Here is a 19,194-nt window from a genome sequence, read left to right on the forward strand (position 1 = left end):
GTTCCACCATGGGACATTCCACAGATCAGGTGGCTCCAGTCTGGCCTTGGGCACTTCCAGGGATCCAGGGGCAGCCACAAATTCTCTGGAAATTCCATCCCAGCCAGGAATTCCTCCCCAAGATCCCACCTCAAGCCCACCCTTTCATTTATAAATTCTGCATATTCCATCAAAGAGCACGCTCAGCTTTTCCCTCCTCCTAAATCCCCACCCTGGATCAGGATCTCACACCCCGGGCACTGTATGAAGCCTGAACACCAAAACAAACTCTTCCAATTGCTCCATGGCAAGTCATGTCTCTAGAGATGGATTTCATGGTGGATTGCCCCAGTGACTGCCAGGGGAGCTCGTTTGGGAGGGTGCAGGACAAAATCCAGAGCCACCCAAGAGCCACTCACCAGCCTGCTTGAACAGGTCACTCTCCACGATCTTGGTCAGGCAGTTCAGCTTCTGCCTCACCAGCTGGTTCTCGGGGATGCTCTGGATGAACTTGCTGAAGAGGACACTGTGTGGGAGCCAGAGGGGGCGGGGGGTCAGCATTCCCACCATCCCACAGGGAGCAGGGGGTCAGCATTCCCATCCATCCCACAGGGAGCAGGGGGTCAGAATTCCCACCATCCCACAGGAACAGTGCCCAGAGGGGGCAGAGGGTCAGCATTCCCATCCATCCCAAAGGGAGCAGGGGGTCAGCATTCCCATCCATCCCACAGGAACAGTGTCCAGAGGGTCAGAATTCCCATCCATCCCACAGGGAGCAGGGGGTCAGCATTCCCATCTATCCCACAGGGAGCAGGGGGTCAGAATTCCCACCATCCCACAGGAACAGTGCCCAGAGGGGGCAGAGGGTCAGCATTCCCATCCATCCCACACAGACACTGCCCAGAGGATCAGCATTCCCATCCATCCCAAAGGGAGCAGGGGGTCAGCATTCCCATCCATCCCACAGGAACAGTGCCCAGAGGATCAGAATTCCCACCATCCCACAGGAACAGTGTCCAGAGGGGGCAGAGGGTTAGCATTCCCATCCATCCCACACAGACACTGCCCAGGGGACCAGAATTCCCATCCATCCCACAGGAACAGTGTCCAGAGGGTCAGCATTCCCACCATCCCACACAGACGCTGTCCAGAGGGTCAGCATTCCCACCCAGCATCAACCCACCCATCCCACAGGGACACTGGGTGGGAGCCAGAGGGAGCAGAGGTTAACATTCCCATGCATCCCACACAGACACTGCCCAGAGGGTCAGCATTCCCACCATCCCACAGGGAGCAGGGGGTCAGCATTCCCATCTATCCCACAGGGAGCAGGGGGTCAGCATTCCCACCATCCCACAGGGACACTGCCCACTGATGACTCACTCCAACCCCAGACTCCCTTAAATTAAATTCCACGGGCATTTGCTGCCTGTCTGCTGCCTCCCAGCAAATCACTAGTGTCAGGACAGAGCTGGGCAAAGCTCTGAGCACCAACACCAGGAATCCACAGAGCTGAGAATTTCCTGGAAAAACACCACCTCTGATTTCCCAGCCAAGGCTCTCTGCCTTTGACACTTTCCAGGAGCATTCACCAAGAACTCGTGCAAGATTTCAACGCTTCAACACCCTCAGATTTTGCTTTTCAGTAAAGTCTGGAGGTGCCTGTGAGGATTCCAGAATCCTGGAATGATTTGGGGAGGAAGGGACCCTAAAATCACCCAGTTTTACCCCTGCCAGGGGCAGGGACAGCTCCCAGTGTCCCAGGTTGCTCCAAGCCCTGTCCAACCTGGCTTTGGACACTCCCAGAATGAAAAATTAGGATGCACAGAACCCTCTGAACTCCACTGAATGCCTTTAAAGCCCTGGAAGCACTTCCTCGAGCCCATACACAGCATCTGCACCATCAGATCATAACCAGAGAGGCTGGTTTTAGCCCAGTTTCCAAAATTCTTCCCACCAGGTGAAGTTTAGAGGACAAACACACTTAGCACAGTTACCTGAGCTCCACGGGGTCAAACACCAGTTTGACATCATTTATGATGCTTGGCAAATACTTTAAAGCTGCCCCCTGAAAGAATAAAAAAAACCAAAAACCACCAAAAAATCAAGGTCATGAAACACACATGGGGAATTCAGTTTTTATCAGGAGCAAATAGAGGGGGAAAACTGCAGAGAATTGGTTTAAAATCAAATTCATGCACACAAAAGTCCCTCAGCTCCGTAGTGCAGAGTGGGAAAAGTGGAGGAGAAGGGATTTATGGACAATTCTCTCATCCCTTTTTCTGGCCCAGCCCCTTTCCCAAGTGCACCAGCTGATCTAATGGAGGATTTTTGCTTTTCCCTGGAAATGATGCTCACCTTGATCTTGACAGCCTCCTCCAGGGGCCGGTCCATGAGGACGTTGAAGGAGAGGAAGAGCTGGCGAATGGCATTGTTGAATTCATTCCCATCCTCACTTTTCCCATAAACACTGCAAAGAACAGGGGAAAACCAGCAGCTGAGACAGGATTTCATCCTCTGGGATAATAACATCTCAATGCCACCTCCTTCAATAAAGATGTGGGGGTAAAATTGGAATTGGGAGATTTTGCAGTTATTTCCTGCTGGAATTTGTTATAGGGGGAGGAAAACTGCAGCAAATTCTGCTTTGGTTTTAAAGATTTAAACTGAAAAAAAAAATCCAGAATGGACATGAATAAAGAGTTTCAAACCCTCAGTGGGAATCTCGGGGAAGATGTTTTTTGAACTGTCATTGATTTAACCCCAGCTGGAAAATGTGTCACCTCCCACCTCACCTACAGATTTAAGTGTCTGTGTATTTGCTTCTTAAAGAAAATGAAGGAGGAAATCCCACGTTTTACTTGATAAAAATAAATAGTATGTTCCTTTCCAGCTCTGCCATGTGCTGCTTATTCCAATTCAGGGGGAAACTAAAAGGTTTCTCTCCCTTCCAATCTCTCATTTTAATTTTCTGCTCAACTTTTTTTGTTCCAGCCACAGACAAAGGGCAGAAAGATCCTCTCAGTCAGTCAGTGATGGAGGATTGGGTGGAGAAGATCCCTTTTAGTGGTATTTTCTGGAAGGAGCTCCAGTGGGTTTTCCCAGAGGAGGCCCAGGGAGGGAAGAGCTCGACCCACCTCAGGTACAACACCCGTGACTGCACGATGAACCTGAACAGGTATTTCAGGGCTTTCAGGGCTGCAAAGAGCAGCTCTGTCTTGCTGGAGTCCTCAGCATTCTCCACGTAGCAGTTCAGGACTTTGGTGAGTTTCCTTTGGGGGAAAAAAAAATAAATTAAATAAAACAATAAAACAAATAAAATAAACTAAAAAAAAAAAATAAAGTTCCTGTGCAAATCCAGCTTCTTTATCCCCGAGAGGAAGTGCAGGTCCATAAACACCCCAGAGCTCCTCCTCACAGCCCATTTCCTCCTGACATCTTGGGCTAAAACTCTACAGATTCCACCCCTCTTGCTCTGCTTTTCTTTTTTTGGCCCTAAAAGGAGCTGTCCAAGGAAGCTGCAAAACCCATTCCCAACGTGGGAATTTCCAAGTGTGGGAGAAGGGAAGAAGGGAATCACAAAGTGGGAGCAGCGATGGCAGGGAAAGAGAGATTCAAATTGTCTTTCCTTTAGGGTGACAGACAGGAATTCACGTGGAGCAGTAAAAATTAAAGAGATTTTTAGAGAGGAAAAGCAGTTTGGCCTCAGTTTTAACTTTTCACTTCTGTTCCCACGAAGGTGATGACCTTTGGTCAAGGAGGAGGAGGAGGAGGAGGAGGAAGATCCTGGGAATAACAGAAGGGTTTTTTTCCTGGGATAATGGAGGAGGAAAAGTTTTTCTTGGGATAGCAGAGGAGGAGGAGGAGGGGGAGAGAAAGATCCCAGGATGAGGAGGAGGAGGGGGATGAAGGCTCCAGCACGACAGAGGAGGAGGAGGAGGAGGAGAGATCCCAGGAAGGCTGGAAGGGGGAGGAAGATCCTGTGATAATGGGGAGGAGGAAGAGGAGGAGGGGATGAAGATCTTGGGATAAGGAAGAGGAGGAGGAGGAGGAGGAGGAGGAGGAGATGAAGATCCCAGGATGACTGATGATAAGGAGGAGGGTCTTGCAATGATGATGAGGAGGAGGAAGGTTCCAGGATAGTGGAGGAAAAAGGGATGGGATGAAGGCCCTGGGAGGGCAGAGGAGGAAAAGCTTTTCCTGAGATAAGGGGAGAGGAGGAGGAGGAGGGGATGAAGATCTCGAGATAAGGAAGAGGAGGAGGAGGAGGAGGAGAGAGGGAGGCAGATCCCAGGAATCCCCTTTCTGATCAAGAGGCTGGAAGCCAAGGTCCATGACAGAAGTGTCTTTTCTGACCGTTGTGACAAAAAAAACCCTTCACAACAGAAATTTTTTTACGGGGCAAAAAGAGCAACGAGGAGGATTCTTCCTCTCCTGAAGGCAGGGAAGGGAGGGAACTCTGCTCTCTGCTGCCTTCATCACATTAAAATCACCCAAAATGACCTCATCAATGACATCACCAGGAGCTGATCCCCTCCCCACAGCCCCCAAAGGGACACTTTTTGGGGTCAGTACTCACACGTAGGCCAGGGTTGCACTGAAGTGTTTGTAAATGTAAGTCTCGAGCACAGCATTGAAATGCTGGAACTTGATGTCCCCAATCAAAGAAATGATAAATACCTGCCAGAAATCCAGAAGGGAAATGAGATCACTACTCTAATACAGCAGTCTCTAATTGGGTTGTAATTTTTTAAAATAATTAAAATTATAATATATATTATACCGGGTTATAGTTTTTTAAATCATTATAATCAAATAATTAAATAACAATTTAAAAATTATTTTCATTTTAAATTAATAAAAGACATTTTAATTAATTAATAAATAAAAATTAATCATAACTTTTACCAACAGCATTCATGCTACAGAGAGTGTAATTCATGTTCCAGCAGTCACTAAATACTGTGTGTGTGCAATTTATTGCTCTTTTTACTGTGGCTACTAAAAACCCGATGTGTATTTCACTCCTGGCTCCTGAACAAGCCTTAAAAAGTGTTTAAGCATCATTTATTTCTAGAGCAAAACACCAGTTGCTCATTGGAATCACTGGGAACAGACTGAAAATAAATCTCACAGAAGGTTCACTCACCAGGGCATCAAACACCAGGAAATCATAAGTTTCATTTTCTGACATCTCCATCATGATGTTAAAAAGTGCATCGAGGGTGTCTGGCAAAAACTAGAGGGGAAAAGGAGCAGAGAAAAGGTGGGGAAAGGGAATTGCTCCTGGCATCCTGAACAGGAGCTGGAGCATCCTTTCCCTTCCAACCCAGCTGAACTGCAAAATTTCCTCATTTATTAGACTCTAATTACTTTTTTTTTTTTCTGCTGTGAGATAGGATAAAAGCAAAGCAGCTTCAAATTTAAAAGGTATAAAGACGGGTTTATTAACAAACACTAAAAGAAAAGAATAAAAAAAAATCACTTCTTTCCCAAACTATGAAAAAACTTCCCAAACTGTCCACGAGGAAACATCCAAAAAGGGATCCCAGCCCTGTGCTCATGCACATGATTGCCATGACCATCTCCACAGGAAGGAAGATCTTTTCTCCTCAGCTCTGAATGGCCCCATTTTGCTCTTTTATTGCCTCTTCATCCCCCGGGATAAAATCCCTGAGCCCTCCAAACCCTGTCCCGAGGCAGACACCGCACTCAGCCTGTGTGCAGGGACACAGCATTCACTGTGTGAGTCACCAAGGAGGCTCAAATCCTTGGGAATACCTTCAGAATTTCTCCTCTTCCACCCAGAACTGCCCTCCCAGCCCAGCCAGACACATTTTGGGTCCAATACATGAGAGTTTGTGCACTGAGAGGCTCAAATCCCTGGGAATACCTTCAGAATTTCTCCCCCTTCTACCCAGAACTTCACTCCCAGCCCAGCCAGACACATTTTGGGTCCAACACCAGGCTGAGACACCAGAGTCTGTGCACTAGGGAGGCTCAAATCCCTGGGAACACCTTCACAATTTCTCCTCCTTCTACCCAGAACTTCCCTCTCAGCCCAGATTCTTTTGGTCCAGCATCAGGCTGAGACACCAGTTTGTGCATCAAGGAGACTCAAATCCCTGGAAACATCTTCAGAATTTCTCCTCTTCCACCCAGAACTGCCCTCCCAGCCCAGCCAGACACATTCTGGGTCCAACACACCAGACTTTCTGCATCAAGAGGACTCAAATCCCCTGGGAATACCTTCACAATTTCTCCTCCTTCCACCTCCATGAGCTTCCTGAGGTTGTGGGCAATGTTGGGCACGTTGGAGCGCCAGTTCAGCAAACCCAGCAGGTCAACTGCAAGGACACCAAGGAGCAGCAATCAGCAAATCCCCAGCCCACAGCAAGGCTGGGGGCTATTTTTAGTCAGTGCACAAGAGAAAAGTCACCCTGAGGCACAGAACTTTACCTTCAGGTGCTGCTTTTGTCTTGGCAAAACAGCAAAGCCCTGCTATAAATGGAAACCTGGCTGCCATCTGATAATAACTCACCTGGAGACCATTTTGCAGGGGTTTTTTATGGATTCAAGAAGCCAGGAATTTTATTGGAGTGCATGACTTAGCCCAAGAGCTTTCCAGAGCTGCTGGAAGTCTCCCATCATTTACTAGCACTGGATTTAATCTCCCTTCATTTACCAGGCTGGATTAATTCACATATCACTCTTCATTTTGATCCCTTTGGCAGCCTGGCAGAATTAATGCACATCACCACCCTGGAGAGCTCAGTCCTCACTGCTGCTCTCTTAACAGGCAAAAGAAAGTAATTAACCTCAAATATTAATAATTCTGACCAAACACAGACACTGTCACTGACATGGGACATCTCCACGTGTGCCAACAAAATTTTGGGTTTAGCACTGGCAGTTTGCATCGAATATTTGTGTTGGAAGGGTTTTAGGGGCTGCACAAACATTCTGGGAGTTTGTTCTGGCAGATGATGGGACAGGGCTGCCACTGGCACGTGAAAATGCAAGAAAAATGCAAGAAAAATGCAAGAAAAATGCAAGAAAAATGCAAGAAAAATGCAAGAAAAATGCAAGAAAAATGAAAGCTGGTGCTCTCTGCCCACAGACAAAATCCTGCCTGATGGAAATGCCTTCTGCACTTCAGACCCCCAGCACAAACCTTACCATTCTGGGTGAGCTTGGTGGAGCATATGACAGTGGAGATCTGGAAACTGTCCTTGGTGCTGTCCTTGGTGGGGGTGAAGTTGGCCAGAGGATGCAGGTTTTTCCCTGAGGGAGCCTCCTTCTCCTCCATCTCTGTTTTGGTGCAAGGGAGGGTCAAATAGCTCCTGGCATCTTCTATTTTCTTGCTGTCACCCTGTTGGTTGGACACAGCAGAGAGAAGGATCATGTCCCACTGACACTGTTTTACACCACAGTGACACAGACTCTGAGATTCAGGAGGCTGAAAATGACTCCTTTATTTCTGGGATGTGTCTCCCTTTTATACCATTTCACACAGACCAATGGGATTGGTGACACAAAGGCAAAACCTCTTCACTGCCATTGGTCAGAGCAGAGGGACATCAAGGAGAAGTCCCTCCTGGGGAAAGGAATGAATAACAAAGTTACAGCTACAAAAACATTTCTGCTGTTTCCAGAAAATTCCCTGGGAAAAGGATTTCAGAAAACCAAAACACCTCAGGCACAGAACCAGGGCTACATCCCACAGTGACAGCCAGAATGGGTTTGGACTCAATGATCTTGAAGGTCTCTTCCAACATAATCATTCTGCGATTCTGCAAATTCCATCTCTGTCACTGTTTGAGCTTCTAATTTCAGGGATAAGTTGCCCATTCTGCAAATGAGCTGGGCAATTTCCAAAACCACGGAGTTCAGGAGGATTTCCCACCCTCCCCATATACATTTTGTAGCTTTTTACTGCTTGGACAATCAGCCAAGAGACAATTTGGATGGGTTAAACAGCAGACAAGGCTGGAAATGGCCAAGTTACCTTGTAAATAATCAAGTTGTGTTTGCCATCCTGCAGCGTCGTCCCATCTGCATTCATCAGCTTCACGAAGCCCATGCCAAAGGCTCTCTCAGACCTATCCCTGGCTGCAAAGAGGAGAAATCTCCATCAGAAATTGCCTTATTCGTGTCCACACAACCCAAAATGCAGCCCTGTAATCTCATCAGCAGCTTTGTCTCACAGGTAACTGCAGCTGCACACACACATCCTCCTGGAGCACCCTCCACAGACAGTTTTGGCTTTTTTTGTGCTGATGGATGGACAGATTAATGGGCTCCTTGATCTTCCAGGTCTATTCCAAACTTAACAATTCAATGATCCTCTGATATAGAATTCTATGGATGTTTTTGGTTGGGAGTTTGGTTTGTGGATGTGGAAGGATGTCACTGCCTTCAGAACCAGGTGCCTCTGAGAAACTTTAAACTCATTACTGATCTCATTTCAGGGCTCTGGAGTGATTTGGTGAAGCTTCTGGCTCTAACATTCTCATTAGCCCTTCATTAGCCTAATTAGAAATCCCTCTATAAGAAGATCATTAGAAGCCCACCAGGCCTTGCAGTGAATTTTGTGAAATAAAATAAAAGCAACGCCCTACACTGAGAAGCCAAAGCAGTAACCAGCATTGATAATTATCTTTTGGGGGAATAAACAGTTGTTCCTTATCAACTTTCAGTTTCAGGACAAAAACAGCACCAAACCTCGGGTGCAAAAAATTGGGACAATTTTTGGTTTCTCACCTGCCACAAAACTGGGAATAAGTAAAGTGAGCAAGAAAAAACCCGTAATAATGTGAATAAACAGAAATGCAAGTTCCGCACTCAGTGAGAGGACGTCCTGGGTTTCAGTGCAGGATGTGCCCAAAGTATTTATTCTGTCAGCACCCTCATGAGCTGTGGGATCCAGCTGGGGCAGTGTTTTCCCTCGGGGCTGTCCCCTGCTCATGGCCCATCGGTGCCTTGCCCAGGACTCACAGGTCACTCCCTCCAGGAGCTCTCTCTGGTTAATGGGCCACCAAGGACCTGCTGCAGGGCTCACAGAGTGAGATCAGCCCACTGGGTGATGCTCCGCCCAGGGGGAGGAGCCAAACATTCCCACTCTGATGTAATTCCCACCCTGACCCACTGCAGGGCTCACAGAGTGAGATCAGCCCACTGGGTGATGCTCCGCCCAGGGGGAGGAGCCAAGATTCCTGCCCGGATATAATCTGGGATTTGGGACAGCACAGGGAGCCTTTACTCACTGGATTCCCAGAGCTACCAGAACTTTCTATGGGATCACTGCTTCAGGAAGACCACCTCACCATGACTGCTTCCACCACCCTGATCAGGTTGTATTCTGACTCTATCAGGGGTCTTTTGTATTACTGCATTTACTTTATTTTACTTTTTTTTATTTTTCTTTCTTTCTTCCTATTAAATTGTATTTCTGATTTGGAGTCTCTCACTGGTTTTGCTCTCAAACCACCACAGAGGAGAGCTCAGCAAAGCTGTGAGTGTCCCTTCCTGGCACTCACATTCCTGGGACGAGCGGTGCCGGAACGTGAACCTCAGGTGGCAGCGACTGACCTCCTCTATGGCAATGGCCACCTGCAAAAGGAGGGGACAGGATAAAAAATAAATCAGCATTTTAACTGTCCCGTGCCACCCCTCAGCACTGGGGAGTGCAAATACAGAATAAATTCCAAAAAAGAGCATGGAGCTGTACCAGACACAAAAACACATTAACAACTCCCAGGAGCAAAAAAACAAACACACAAACGTGAGCTACAGAGAAACTATAATTAATAGCAGGCATTTTTTTTGTCCCACATACAACAAGTGTGAACCTTCAGTTTTATATCAGTATAAAAAGTGGGAAAATCATTAGAGTCATAGAGCTCTATCAACACAAGCATGGGTTTACATCGCATTATAATTTAAAATCCCAAACAAAGTACAAAACCATTGAATTTTTAGTTATAACTAATCAAAAAAAAACCAGCCTCATCTTCCTAGTCTTAAAAATAAAATAATTAAAATTATTATAATATAAAATATATGATACAATTAATAATATATGTTAGATTATTGTAATTATTAAATAATTATTATATCAATAAGTATTCATTAGTATTAATAAAATAGTATGCACTATAATGTGATTATAAGGCATAATAGAAAATAGACCATATATTACAAAATATATAACATACTATAATATAATAAAACAATAAAATTAATAAAAAATCTTTAAAATATATTTTGAAAAATTTTAAAAATTTAAAAAAAAATCAAATTTCAGCGGGACACCTTTGATAAAGATCCTTTACTGATCACAGAATCAATCTTTTTACCTTACAAATCTTCAAAACCAACGCTCACAGCCATGGAAATGACGACTCAGATTACAATCAGAGCCAGAGAAAGGCTGTCAGCCACAGCAAGCCAAGACTTTGCTGTGATTTACACGCCTTTAAAGAAGAATATTTTAACTGGGCTTTTGAAGAATCAGAACCTTCACCAACTGAACATCAATTCCATCAGCAGATGGTGGTTACCCACCAGTCCTGGTTTGCACAGAGAGAAGGAGGATGGGGAGGGACTGAGCCCTACCTTGACGGTCTCGTACCAGCAGGGCTGCTTGACCTGGTAATAAACCACAGACTTGTACTCCGAGACCCCCTCATAGCCAGCCCCGGGGTGGATGGCTTTCTTTGGACAAAACACAGGGGATGGGGAGGGAGAGAAAAAAAGGTAAATGTGGAGTTGTTGCAGTGCACTTCCATCCCCGAGCAGGTGTTTGTACATTGGGAAAGAGTTTGAGCCTCATCCCTCAACTTTTAAGGAAGAACTAGAAACTTCTATGGGTCTCTCAACATAATTGGCTCAGTGGCAGAACAAAGGGACTAGTTAGACCCTTGAGCTGTTCTTCAAGGAATGAAATGAAAGGAATTAATATTTTTCTATTGGGCAACAAGCCAAAACTCCCTCCTGGATCATTAAATATTTAAGAGAGAGCACAAGAGTCTCTCAGGGTTTTTTGGGGTGTCTTAGCAGCTACAAGGGACCTCCCTGCACTGTGCAGGACTTTTATTGTTTTGTTCTGTATAGTTTGTTATTTCTTTCTTTAATTAAAACCCATCTCCCATCAGCCACCTCGTTAATTATTCTGAAGCCATTTCTGGGAGGTTGTTGGCCAACCCTCTGAGCTTGATGAACATTTGTGGGGCTAAACCCACCGTGACCTCAGGCAGAACTGTACAACGGGGTATTTGGGTGGTAAACCCACAGAGAGTGTCAGAGGCCATCCCACCTCCTGCAGGTTCCCGTCCTCGTCGTGCACTGACATGGTGACCTCAACGTTCTTGGGAGTCTTCTTCTTCCCTTTGTCGAACTCCCCTTGGATCAGGGTGACGTAGATGTCATTCCGGACGTCACCTGCAGCGTCCCAGGGGTCAGTGAGCTGGTTTCTCCTTCCCAATGTTAACATTTAACACCCTTGGGTGCCACGTTACCCTCAGTTTCCTCTCAGTCTTTTATTTATGACATCCATCGTCACATCATTTTCATCTCCATCTCAAATTACATAAAAATCTTCTGAAATGAACCATTTTCCTTTCTATAAACCTCTGTCCTTATGTTTTGGTGTTTTGTTGTTTTTTGTTTTTTTTTCTTTTAATTTATTGAGCTCTCTAGGGTTAAATCCACTCCGAATGAATGGATTCATTCAGAGTCAAAGCCACATGCAACAAAAAATTCCTTTGACTAAAGAGACATTTTCTTCCCAAACTCCCTCCACAAACCATCATTTTGCCATAGGGAAAGGAAACTCATGTTTTCAACTTCTTGTGACAAAACAACAACAACAACAACAACAACAAAACCAACCAAAACCTGGGAATCTGAAGAAAAATACGAAGTTATCAAATAAAAATAGATCTTTTTAATGACAGAAATTCTAGAATTTCAGGTGGCTCTTTCACTCCAGGAATGTAGAAGCACATGGGACCTACCAGGAAGGATGATCTCAGGGAACCCCATTTTCCGAGCCACTGCAGTGGATCTGTCGACAAGGTGAGAAAAATCCTTCTGAACCTGAGCCAGATCCCCAGGGAGCAGCTTCAGGGAGACCCAGAGACCTAAGGAAAGGGACATGACACTTGTTTACTGACAACAAAAAGGCACAAACCAGTGAAATTCAGGACTGTGCTTCCAAAAAAAATCTGTGTTTTCATGAAAACTCCATGTCCCCATCTGGTTCTCTCTTGCCCAATTCTCCATGTCCCTGAACCTGAGTAAGACTTTGCTGGGCAAGAAGATTCTTTGAAGTAAACCCCAAATTTTCAGAGATGAATCTTGAGTGTCTTTGAGCCAAGGAAGACCAGAAAAATCCAGAATAATTTGACTTAGGCCAAAGCCATTCAGGGCACGCAGCCACGTCCACTTACAAATATTTCACACCCATACAACACTTTTTATTTTAAAGGTGTCAAAAAATACTAACCTTAAGCCCGTGACTGGCAAGTGAGGAGCTGCTCTCACACAAAGTTTTGCCTGGTTTTATCTGGATTTTAGCTCTGTGTGTGACGGAGTGACAAAGGGACAAAGCAATAACCATGGCCAAGACCATGCACTGGGCTTGGGAGAGGGATGAATCTCCTCTAAACCTTGATCTCTAGACTTTCACCACCCTTTATTCCCCATGGAACCTCCCTCGGTGGTGCAGTGCACCCCTCACACCCCAGCAGGTGTTTCCCTATCAGGAGAAGAGTTTAAGCCTCACCCCTGAGCTTTGAAGGAAAAAGAACCAGAAAATTCCATGTTCCTCTCACCATAATTGACTCAGCGCCAGGACAAAGGCACTTGTTGGGTCCTTGAGCTGTTCCTCAAGGAATGTGGATATTTTCTATTGGGCAGCAAGCCAAAAATCCCTCCCAGATCACTGAATACTTAAGAGAGAGCACAGAGAGTCTCTCAGGGCATTTTTGGGGTGTCTCGGCAGGTTTAAGGGACCTCCCTGCACTCTGTAGGGCTTTTTACTGTTTCGTTTTGTATAGTTTGTTATTTTCTTCTTCAATTTAAAACCTTTTTGCTTTTTCAAAACAGCTCCCATCAGGTGCAAGGGACCTCCCTGCACTCTGTAGGTCTTGTACTCTATTTTTTTTGTACAGTTTGTTATTTTCTTCTTTACTTAAAACCTTTTTCCTTTTTGAAAACCCCTCCCATCAGCCGCCTCGTTAATTATTTCGAAGCCATTTCTGGGAGGTTTCTGGTCATTCCTCAGAGCTTGATGGATCTTTGTGGGGCTAAAACCACTCTGGCCCTATAAAAATTCATCCCCCAGGCCGAGTTTCCCCCAGGCTGCACCTTGGCCTTTGTGGTTGACCTCCTTGGCGGCGATGACTTTGTTGAAGACGGAGGTGAGGGGCTCGTTCTCAGCGATGACGTGGGAGGTGATCAGGGGGGACATGATGAGCTGGCGCTGCCTGATGTAGGTTTCCATGGCAATCCTGGGCAGCAGGGTGACAAAAACGGGGTGAGGAACTGGGGCAGACTGACACCCACCACACACAAGGAGAGGGATGGGCAGTAGATGATGTTTTCCAAATAAATGTAGGATTTTATTTTTTTTTAAAGGATTCCATTGGGGTTTTCATTCCCTCACCTGCACTAATTCCATTTAAACCTTCACACCAGGAAATGCAGCACAGTTTATGCCCCTAAATAAGTAACACCGACCTCAGGATTTAAGCCCTGACTTCAGGTTTGCCTCAGAGCTGTCCCCATGCAGATCAACTATTGGTAAACTAATAGAAATGACCATAAATTAACGACTGCAGTGACAACATCTAAGTGATGAATCCATCCCTAGTCACCAGCAAGACTGCTGAGATTTGGGTCTGGAGCCTGACTTCACTCCTGTACCCACAGAATAAATAATGAGGGAGAAATGAGGTCTCCAAAGGCTGCCCATCCTGTCCCCCAGCTAAGGGTCTGAACTCAGCCTCATTAGAGCAGAAAAAAAATGGGGGAAAAAAAAAAACCTGCAATAAAACAAAAAAACAAATCAAACAAGCAAGGAAAAGCCTTCAATTAAAAAAAAAAATTTACAAAATGAAAACTCCCCCTAAACAAATAAAAAATAACCAAACTCACCAAAAAAAAAAAAAAAAAAAAAAAAAAAAAGAGTAGCAGACTACCATTACTCTGCAAAGGGAAAACCGTCCTTCCAGGCCCTGAAAGGGCAGAGGAATAAACCCAAATCTCCCCTAAAAATACCCTGTAACAACAAATGGCTGCAGCCAATGCTGTGCTCTATTTAGGGCTGTAACAACAAGGCTGGGTCTACCCAAACAAGCTCCATTTCCATTACTGTAACAAGCCAAAAGAATTCAGCCATCAGAGCAGGCAGAACAAACACACAAATCTAACTCTCAGCGCAGAGATGCAGAACCCATTGAGGCTGGAATTTTTTTTTTCCCCAGGAAGAGGGAGAAATCCTACAACTGACCCTGAAAAGGAAAAGTGGGAAGGGCAGGGCAGCACAGAGAGCCCCACACAACAGCAACAAAAAGCTGAATCTCTGCTCAGCCTCTCTGAAAATCCTGCCTTTCAACCCCTCTAACATTTTGGAAGTCACATCACCCCCAGGCACGACATCATTTTGTCCTGTGCTCCTCTTCCTCACCCCACAGCGCCCAGAAATCCCAGCTGAAGCAGCCCCAAGCCATGGAGTCTGTCACAGAGCCATGACAAGGGAACGAAGGCTCCAGAGGGGTGACAGAAAGCTCTCCCTGCACAGAGCTGACTGCTGCTATCAGCTGATCTGTCTGCAGAGCCCCTGGGGCTGTGCCAGGCTCCTGGGCAGCTCTGCCCTTCCCAAAGGACACGGGGGGAGCTCTGCAGCCATCAGTACTCACTGCTGGAAGGGGATAAAATGCTGCTTCTCCTCGTCGTCCACCTTGCCGTGGATGATGTCAGTGATGTCCATCACTGCAACGACACCAGAGCATCACTCACAGCTGCCAAGAACCCAGAGGGCTTTTCCCTCTCAGAATGGAAACAACAAAGGGGTTGTTTTGGGCCAGCTCCCAGCCCCGTGTCCCTGTCCCTCCCATGGGTGTGGTGGTGTCCCCAAGGAGGCAGAGCTCACCTGCCACCCCAAAGGGCCTGCGCAGCCCACACGTGTGCTTCTTGCCATCCTTCAGCTCCATGTGCCCCACACGAACAATCTGGCACACCAGGCTGATCCTGGGCCTGATCAGGTCAGAGCTGCTCAAGTCCTGAAAAGAAAAATTTAAAAAAAAAGTATTCAAATCAATGTTAAAATCGAACTCGAAGAGCGTCCAAATGTGAAGGTGTTAAAATGTTAAAGTCAATGAAAGAGTTAAATGTTAAAATCGATGAGTTAAAACCCATCAATCTCCTTTCTGAGTGGAAAAGAGAAAGAGGGAGCTTTGTTGGGTTAGACACAGGTAAAAATTGTGGCCTTCTGGATCTGGAGGGAGACCACGAGGGGGATGGAGACATCTACAGTGCCAGGACACAGGGAATGGCTTCCCACCGCCACGGCTGGATGGAATACTGGGGAAAAATCCTCCCCTGAGAGGCTGGGGAGCGGCTGGGCTGGAATTCCCAGAGGAGCTGTGGCTGCTCCATCCCTGGAATTGTCCCTGGAACACCCTGGGACAGTGGGAGGTGTCCCTGCCATGACAGGGGTGGCACTGATGGGATTTAAATCCCTTCCAACCCGTTCTGGGATTCTCTGAACTCACAGTGAACACTGCTTGGAGGTTGTTCAGTTTCTCAATTTCTTTGGGCATCCCGTTGCTGCCCCAACGGACCAAGTAATTTTCACTGCAAAAGAGAAAAAGTAAATTTTAACAAATCAACACCTGACATCTCCATTCCTTGCCAAAAACCCAAAAGAATTTTGACCATTTAGGAATATTTGACCAATATTTCATCCCAAAATGCCTCTGGAGTGCCTGGACAATTCCCAGTGCAGGGCCACACCTGATAACCGCAGTGATGGGCACAGAGTGCTCCTGCCAGGGAACTGCCTCCCTGACAAAGCTCCTCATGTCACCCCCAACTCCTCAGATGTGAACTGACACTGACTGGACAGCAAACACCACTCAAATCCATGATTTACTGGGAAACAATTAATAAAATGCTCTGAAGCAAGGCTTACAGCCACAGCAGGGAAAATTGAGACTATAAAAAGACAATGTGGGATCAAAGAAATCCCCAGATTTAGGAGAGAGAGTGCCTGGGCTTCCTCTCTGAAATCCATTCCAAAGTAATTGGAATTAATTTTCCCCCCCCACTGGGGCAGCAACCAACAGAACTGGAAAACATCTCCCGCATCTCCCTTTCCAACCTGCTGGCTTCTTCAGAATGATCACCCTGATGAGTAAATTGCTGAAGAATCTCCCCCTCCACAAAAAAAAATAAAATAAAGCCCCGACCTGATGAATTTGGAGAGGTCAGGGTCGTAGAGGCTCATCAGCAGCTCTGCATCCTCCCCAATGTTGCAGACAAAGTTCTTGAAGTTCACATAGAGGCTGTAAGTGTGGGTGGAGTTGTAAATTGGCTGCCCCCGGAGATCCAAACTCTGCTGTAGGGACTGCAAAGAATTTCATATTTCCATCAGATTTTCTACTTCCACTCCAAACAAACCCAGGAGGATTTAGTTCTGCTGCCAAAGGAGCACAACAGGAAGAGGAATACAGAAACCACTGAGTAGAGAGGGCAAAGCAGGGACACCAGAGGTACCTTCTCTTCCTGGATCCTCTCATCAATCCTCTTGGATGCAGTTTCATGGGCCTTGAAGAGGGAGATTGTGCTGGTCTCATCCGGGTCCAGGATGTTCCCGTTGTCATCTCGGACAACCAGGTCCAGACCCAGGATCCTGGACAGCCCCAGGAGACAAAAAAATATATAAAGAAATTCCAGAATGTGGGAGCAGCAAAGATAAAATCACTGCCCAGGACTGCTCAACATCTCACTCCTTGGAATAACCCCACTCACTGCTGGTTTTCCTGCCTCAAAAAACTCCTCTCCCCCATTTTCCCATTAAAGAAAGAAATGTTCCTGTTTAAATGGCTTTATTTCAAAAGTGGATGAAAAGGTCACAGATTGCAGCTGATTGTTATTCTTTGCCATAAGCTTCTTAATTCACTTTTTGGAGGTGAATCACAGCTGCCAGGCAGATAAAGGAGTCCTGGACCCTGCAAACCACTGAGGGCTGGAGTGCCCAGGGAATGCTGCCCCTTAGCTGCTGATAAAGCCGAGCATTTCCCCCCCAACACCCAAACCCAGGCACAAACTGTGCTCCAAAGGTCTCCCCGTGCCAGGATCTGTGCGGAATTAAGAGAGGAGAATTCCTGCCGAGGCACAGAGAGATCTGTGGCACATCAAGAACCAAGTGCCCCACGTCCACCTGCCAGGTGGCCACATTGTCACGGGGACTCCAAAGTGCCATTTCATCCTTTCCAAGGAAAATGTCAGCCTAATTCAGTGCCTGGTTTTCCATTAAAAGCCTTCCCTGGGGTTTGGGAGCCTCCAGGCAGAATTTGGAGCTCACCTGTTGCCATAGTCGATCTTGGCAGTGACTTTTTTCTTGAGCTCAGCCAGTTCATCCTTGGGCAGGGTCCCAGAGAGGATTTGGGATCTCCACTCGATCAGGCTGTAGGTGAGCTGCTGGACGTGCCTGAACTGCGTGGTTTTGTTGTTCTGAGGCAAAAAAAAGGGGCAATTTTAATGGAGAAAAACCTGGAAAGCTGAGCTCAGTAACCCCTCTGAAAAGTGTGCAGCTGCAGAACCAGGCAAGTTTTATTTAACTAAAAAAAAAAAACCTGAAGAGTTTGTGACACCACGAGATCACGCAGAAAACTCTGCAGCACTTGGCACTGCCAAGGTTTAAGTGCCTTTAAGATCTTTAAGTGTCTTTAAGGGTTTCACCTTTCCCTGGGAACATTATTGCAGCAAAACCTCACCCACTAAAAATAGACTCCTGGTGCTTTCCAACACTTCCAGGCTCCTCTGATGGAGGCTTTTTATAAAGGGAATTTTATAATCTGCAGAGAAATGATGGTAAAGGACCACAACTGAACAAGGCACTGAACAAGACATCGAACCCTGCCTGCTGAAGAGTTCCCTCTGTTGTCATCTCTAATTAATGAAAATATTTCCCCTGCCCTTTACTGGCTCCACTCCCATAAAACCAGTTCCATCCCCACACCTTGTTCCTGCATCTCGTAGTTCCCATTAATTAAACATGGAGAGGTTCCCATGTAATTAAACAAGGAGAGGTGATAACTCACCCTGTTTGTGGCAGTATGTGCTTAGGTAAGTAAATAAGCTTTTAAAAGCGGCAGGGAAGAGATTTAAATCCTTCAAAAAGGTGAGCTCAGGCTTCACTCTCTCTCTGTCACCACAGTGGGGCAGTTCCTGGGAGGATTCTGCCTCTTTTCACAGGGAAGTGACACAGATTTGGAGTTCCTGGGACAGTGATGAGCGTATTCAGATCCAAAGGGAAAAAAAATCTAAGCCTAATTCAGTGCCTGGTTTTGCATTAAGAACCTTTCCTGGGCTTGGAGAGCCCGAAGTTTGGTTTGGGTCATGTTTCCATCACAGCTCACTGTGGTGCTCACTGGGCTGTCAATGGTGAGCTACAACCCACCCCCTGCTCCCACACAGCTCAAAAATAACCTAATTGTAATTATTTCCCCCTTCTCATCTCTGCAATGAACAGGAATGATACAAACTACTCCTATTCCCTTGGAATTTAAAGGTCTGGAAACAATTCTCCTTTTGGTTTGGGTGAACACCAAGGTGCTGACAGGGGCTACTCGAGTTTTTAGCTCTATAGAAAGGAGATTTGAGATATATTTAATAAAATATGTTCTTGCATAAAAAAAAGCTAGCAAAGGAAAGGCAGTTTCTGTGAATTTTCAGAGCAGACCTCAATTTGACCAGAGTTATGTTCATGGCTAATTCCTATTAACCAAACCAATTAAAAACTCTCCCTATTTTTGTATTTATTTTGCAGTGGAGATAAAGCCACTGCTGCAAATGAAACCCACATGAATTAAAGAAGTGAAATTAAATGCTACCAAAATAAAAAATCCCCTCATGTTTCCTTTCTCTCCTCAAATGCCTCCTTCCTCCTTCAAAAAAAGAGCTTTAAAAGCTTTTTTAAAAATT

The 19,194-nt window shown here is 45.9% G+C and overlaps 1 protein-coding gene across 1 annotated transcript in view; it reads right to left on the reverse strand.

Moving 5' to 3' along the window:
- DOCK5 (dedicator of cytokinesis 5) overlaps positions 1 to 19,194 on the reverse strand; it is a 63,854-nt gene that overhangs the window by 35,660 nt on the left and 9,000 nt on the right. The window contains exons 5-24 of the mRNA XM_066337377.1: positions 17,573 to 17,721; positions 16,762 to 16,897; positions 16,455 to 16,612; positions 15,759 to 15,840; positions 15,137 to 15,266; positions 14,904 to 14,976; positions 13,351 to 13,493; positions 11,997 to 12,122; positions 11,297 to 11,421; positions 10,597 to 10,695; positions 9,519 to 9,591; positions 7,988 to 8,091; positions 7,159 to 7,351; positions 6,229 to 6,326; positions 5,129 to 5,218; positions 4,559 to 4,659; positions 3,117 to 3,251; positions 2,338 to 2,449; positions 1,977 to 2,047; positions 399 to 505 (exon numbers count right to left, since the gene is read on the reverse strand). Of these exons, the coding sequence (XP_066193474.1) occupies positions 399 to 505; positions 1,977 to 2,047; positions 2,338 to 2,449; positions 3,117 to 3,251; positions 4,559 to 4,659; positions 5,129 to 5,218; positions 6,229 to 6,326; positions 7,159 to 7,351; positions 7,988 to 8,091; positions 9,519 to 9,591; positions 10,597 to 10,695; positions 11,297 to 11,421; positions 11,997 to 12,122; positions 13,351 to 13,493; positions 14,904 to 14,976; positions 15,137 to 15,266; positions 15,759 to 15,840; positions 16,455 to 16,612; positions 16,762 to 16,897; positions 17,573 to 17,721 (2,305 nt within the window). The remainder of the gene's footprint in view (positions 1 to 398; positions 506 to 1,976; positions 2,048 to 2,337; positions 2,450 to 3,116; positions 3,252 to 4,558; positions 4,660 to 5,128; positions 5,219 to 6,228; positions 6,327 to 7,158; positions 7,352 to 7,987; positions 8,092 to 9,518; positions 9,592 to 10,596; positions 10,696 to 11,296; positions 11,422 to 11,996; positions 12,123 to 13,350; positions 13,494 to 14,903; positions 14,977 to 15,136; positions 15,267 to 15,758; positions 15,841 to 16,454; positions 16,613 to 16,761; positions 16,898 to 17,572; positions 17,722 to 19,194) is intronic.

Source organism: Sylvia atricapilla, chromosome 28 (genome assembly GCF_009819655.1).
Source record: "Sylvia atricapilla isolate bSylAtr1 chromosome 28, bSylAtr1.pri, whole genome shotgun sequence".
Taxonomy (NCBI): domain Eukaryota; kingdom Metazoa; phylum Chordata; class Aves; order Passeriformes; family Sylviidae; genus Sylvia; species Sylvia atricapilla.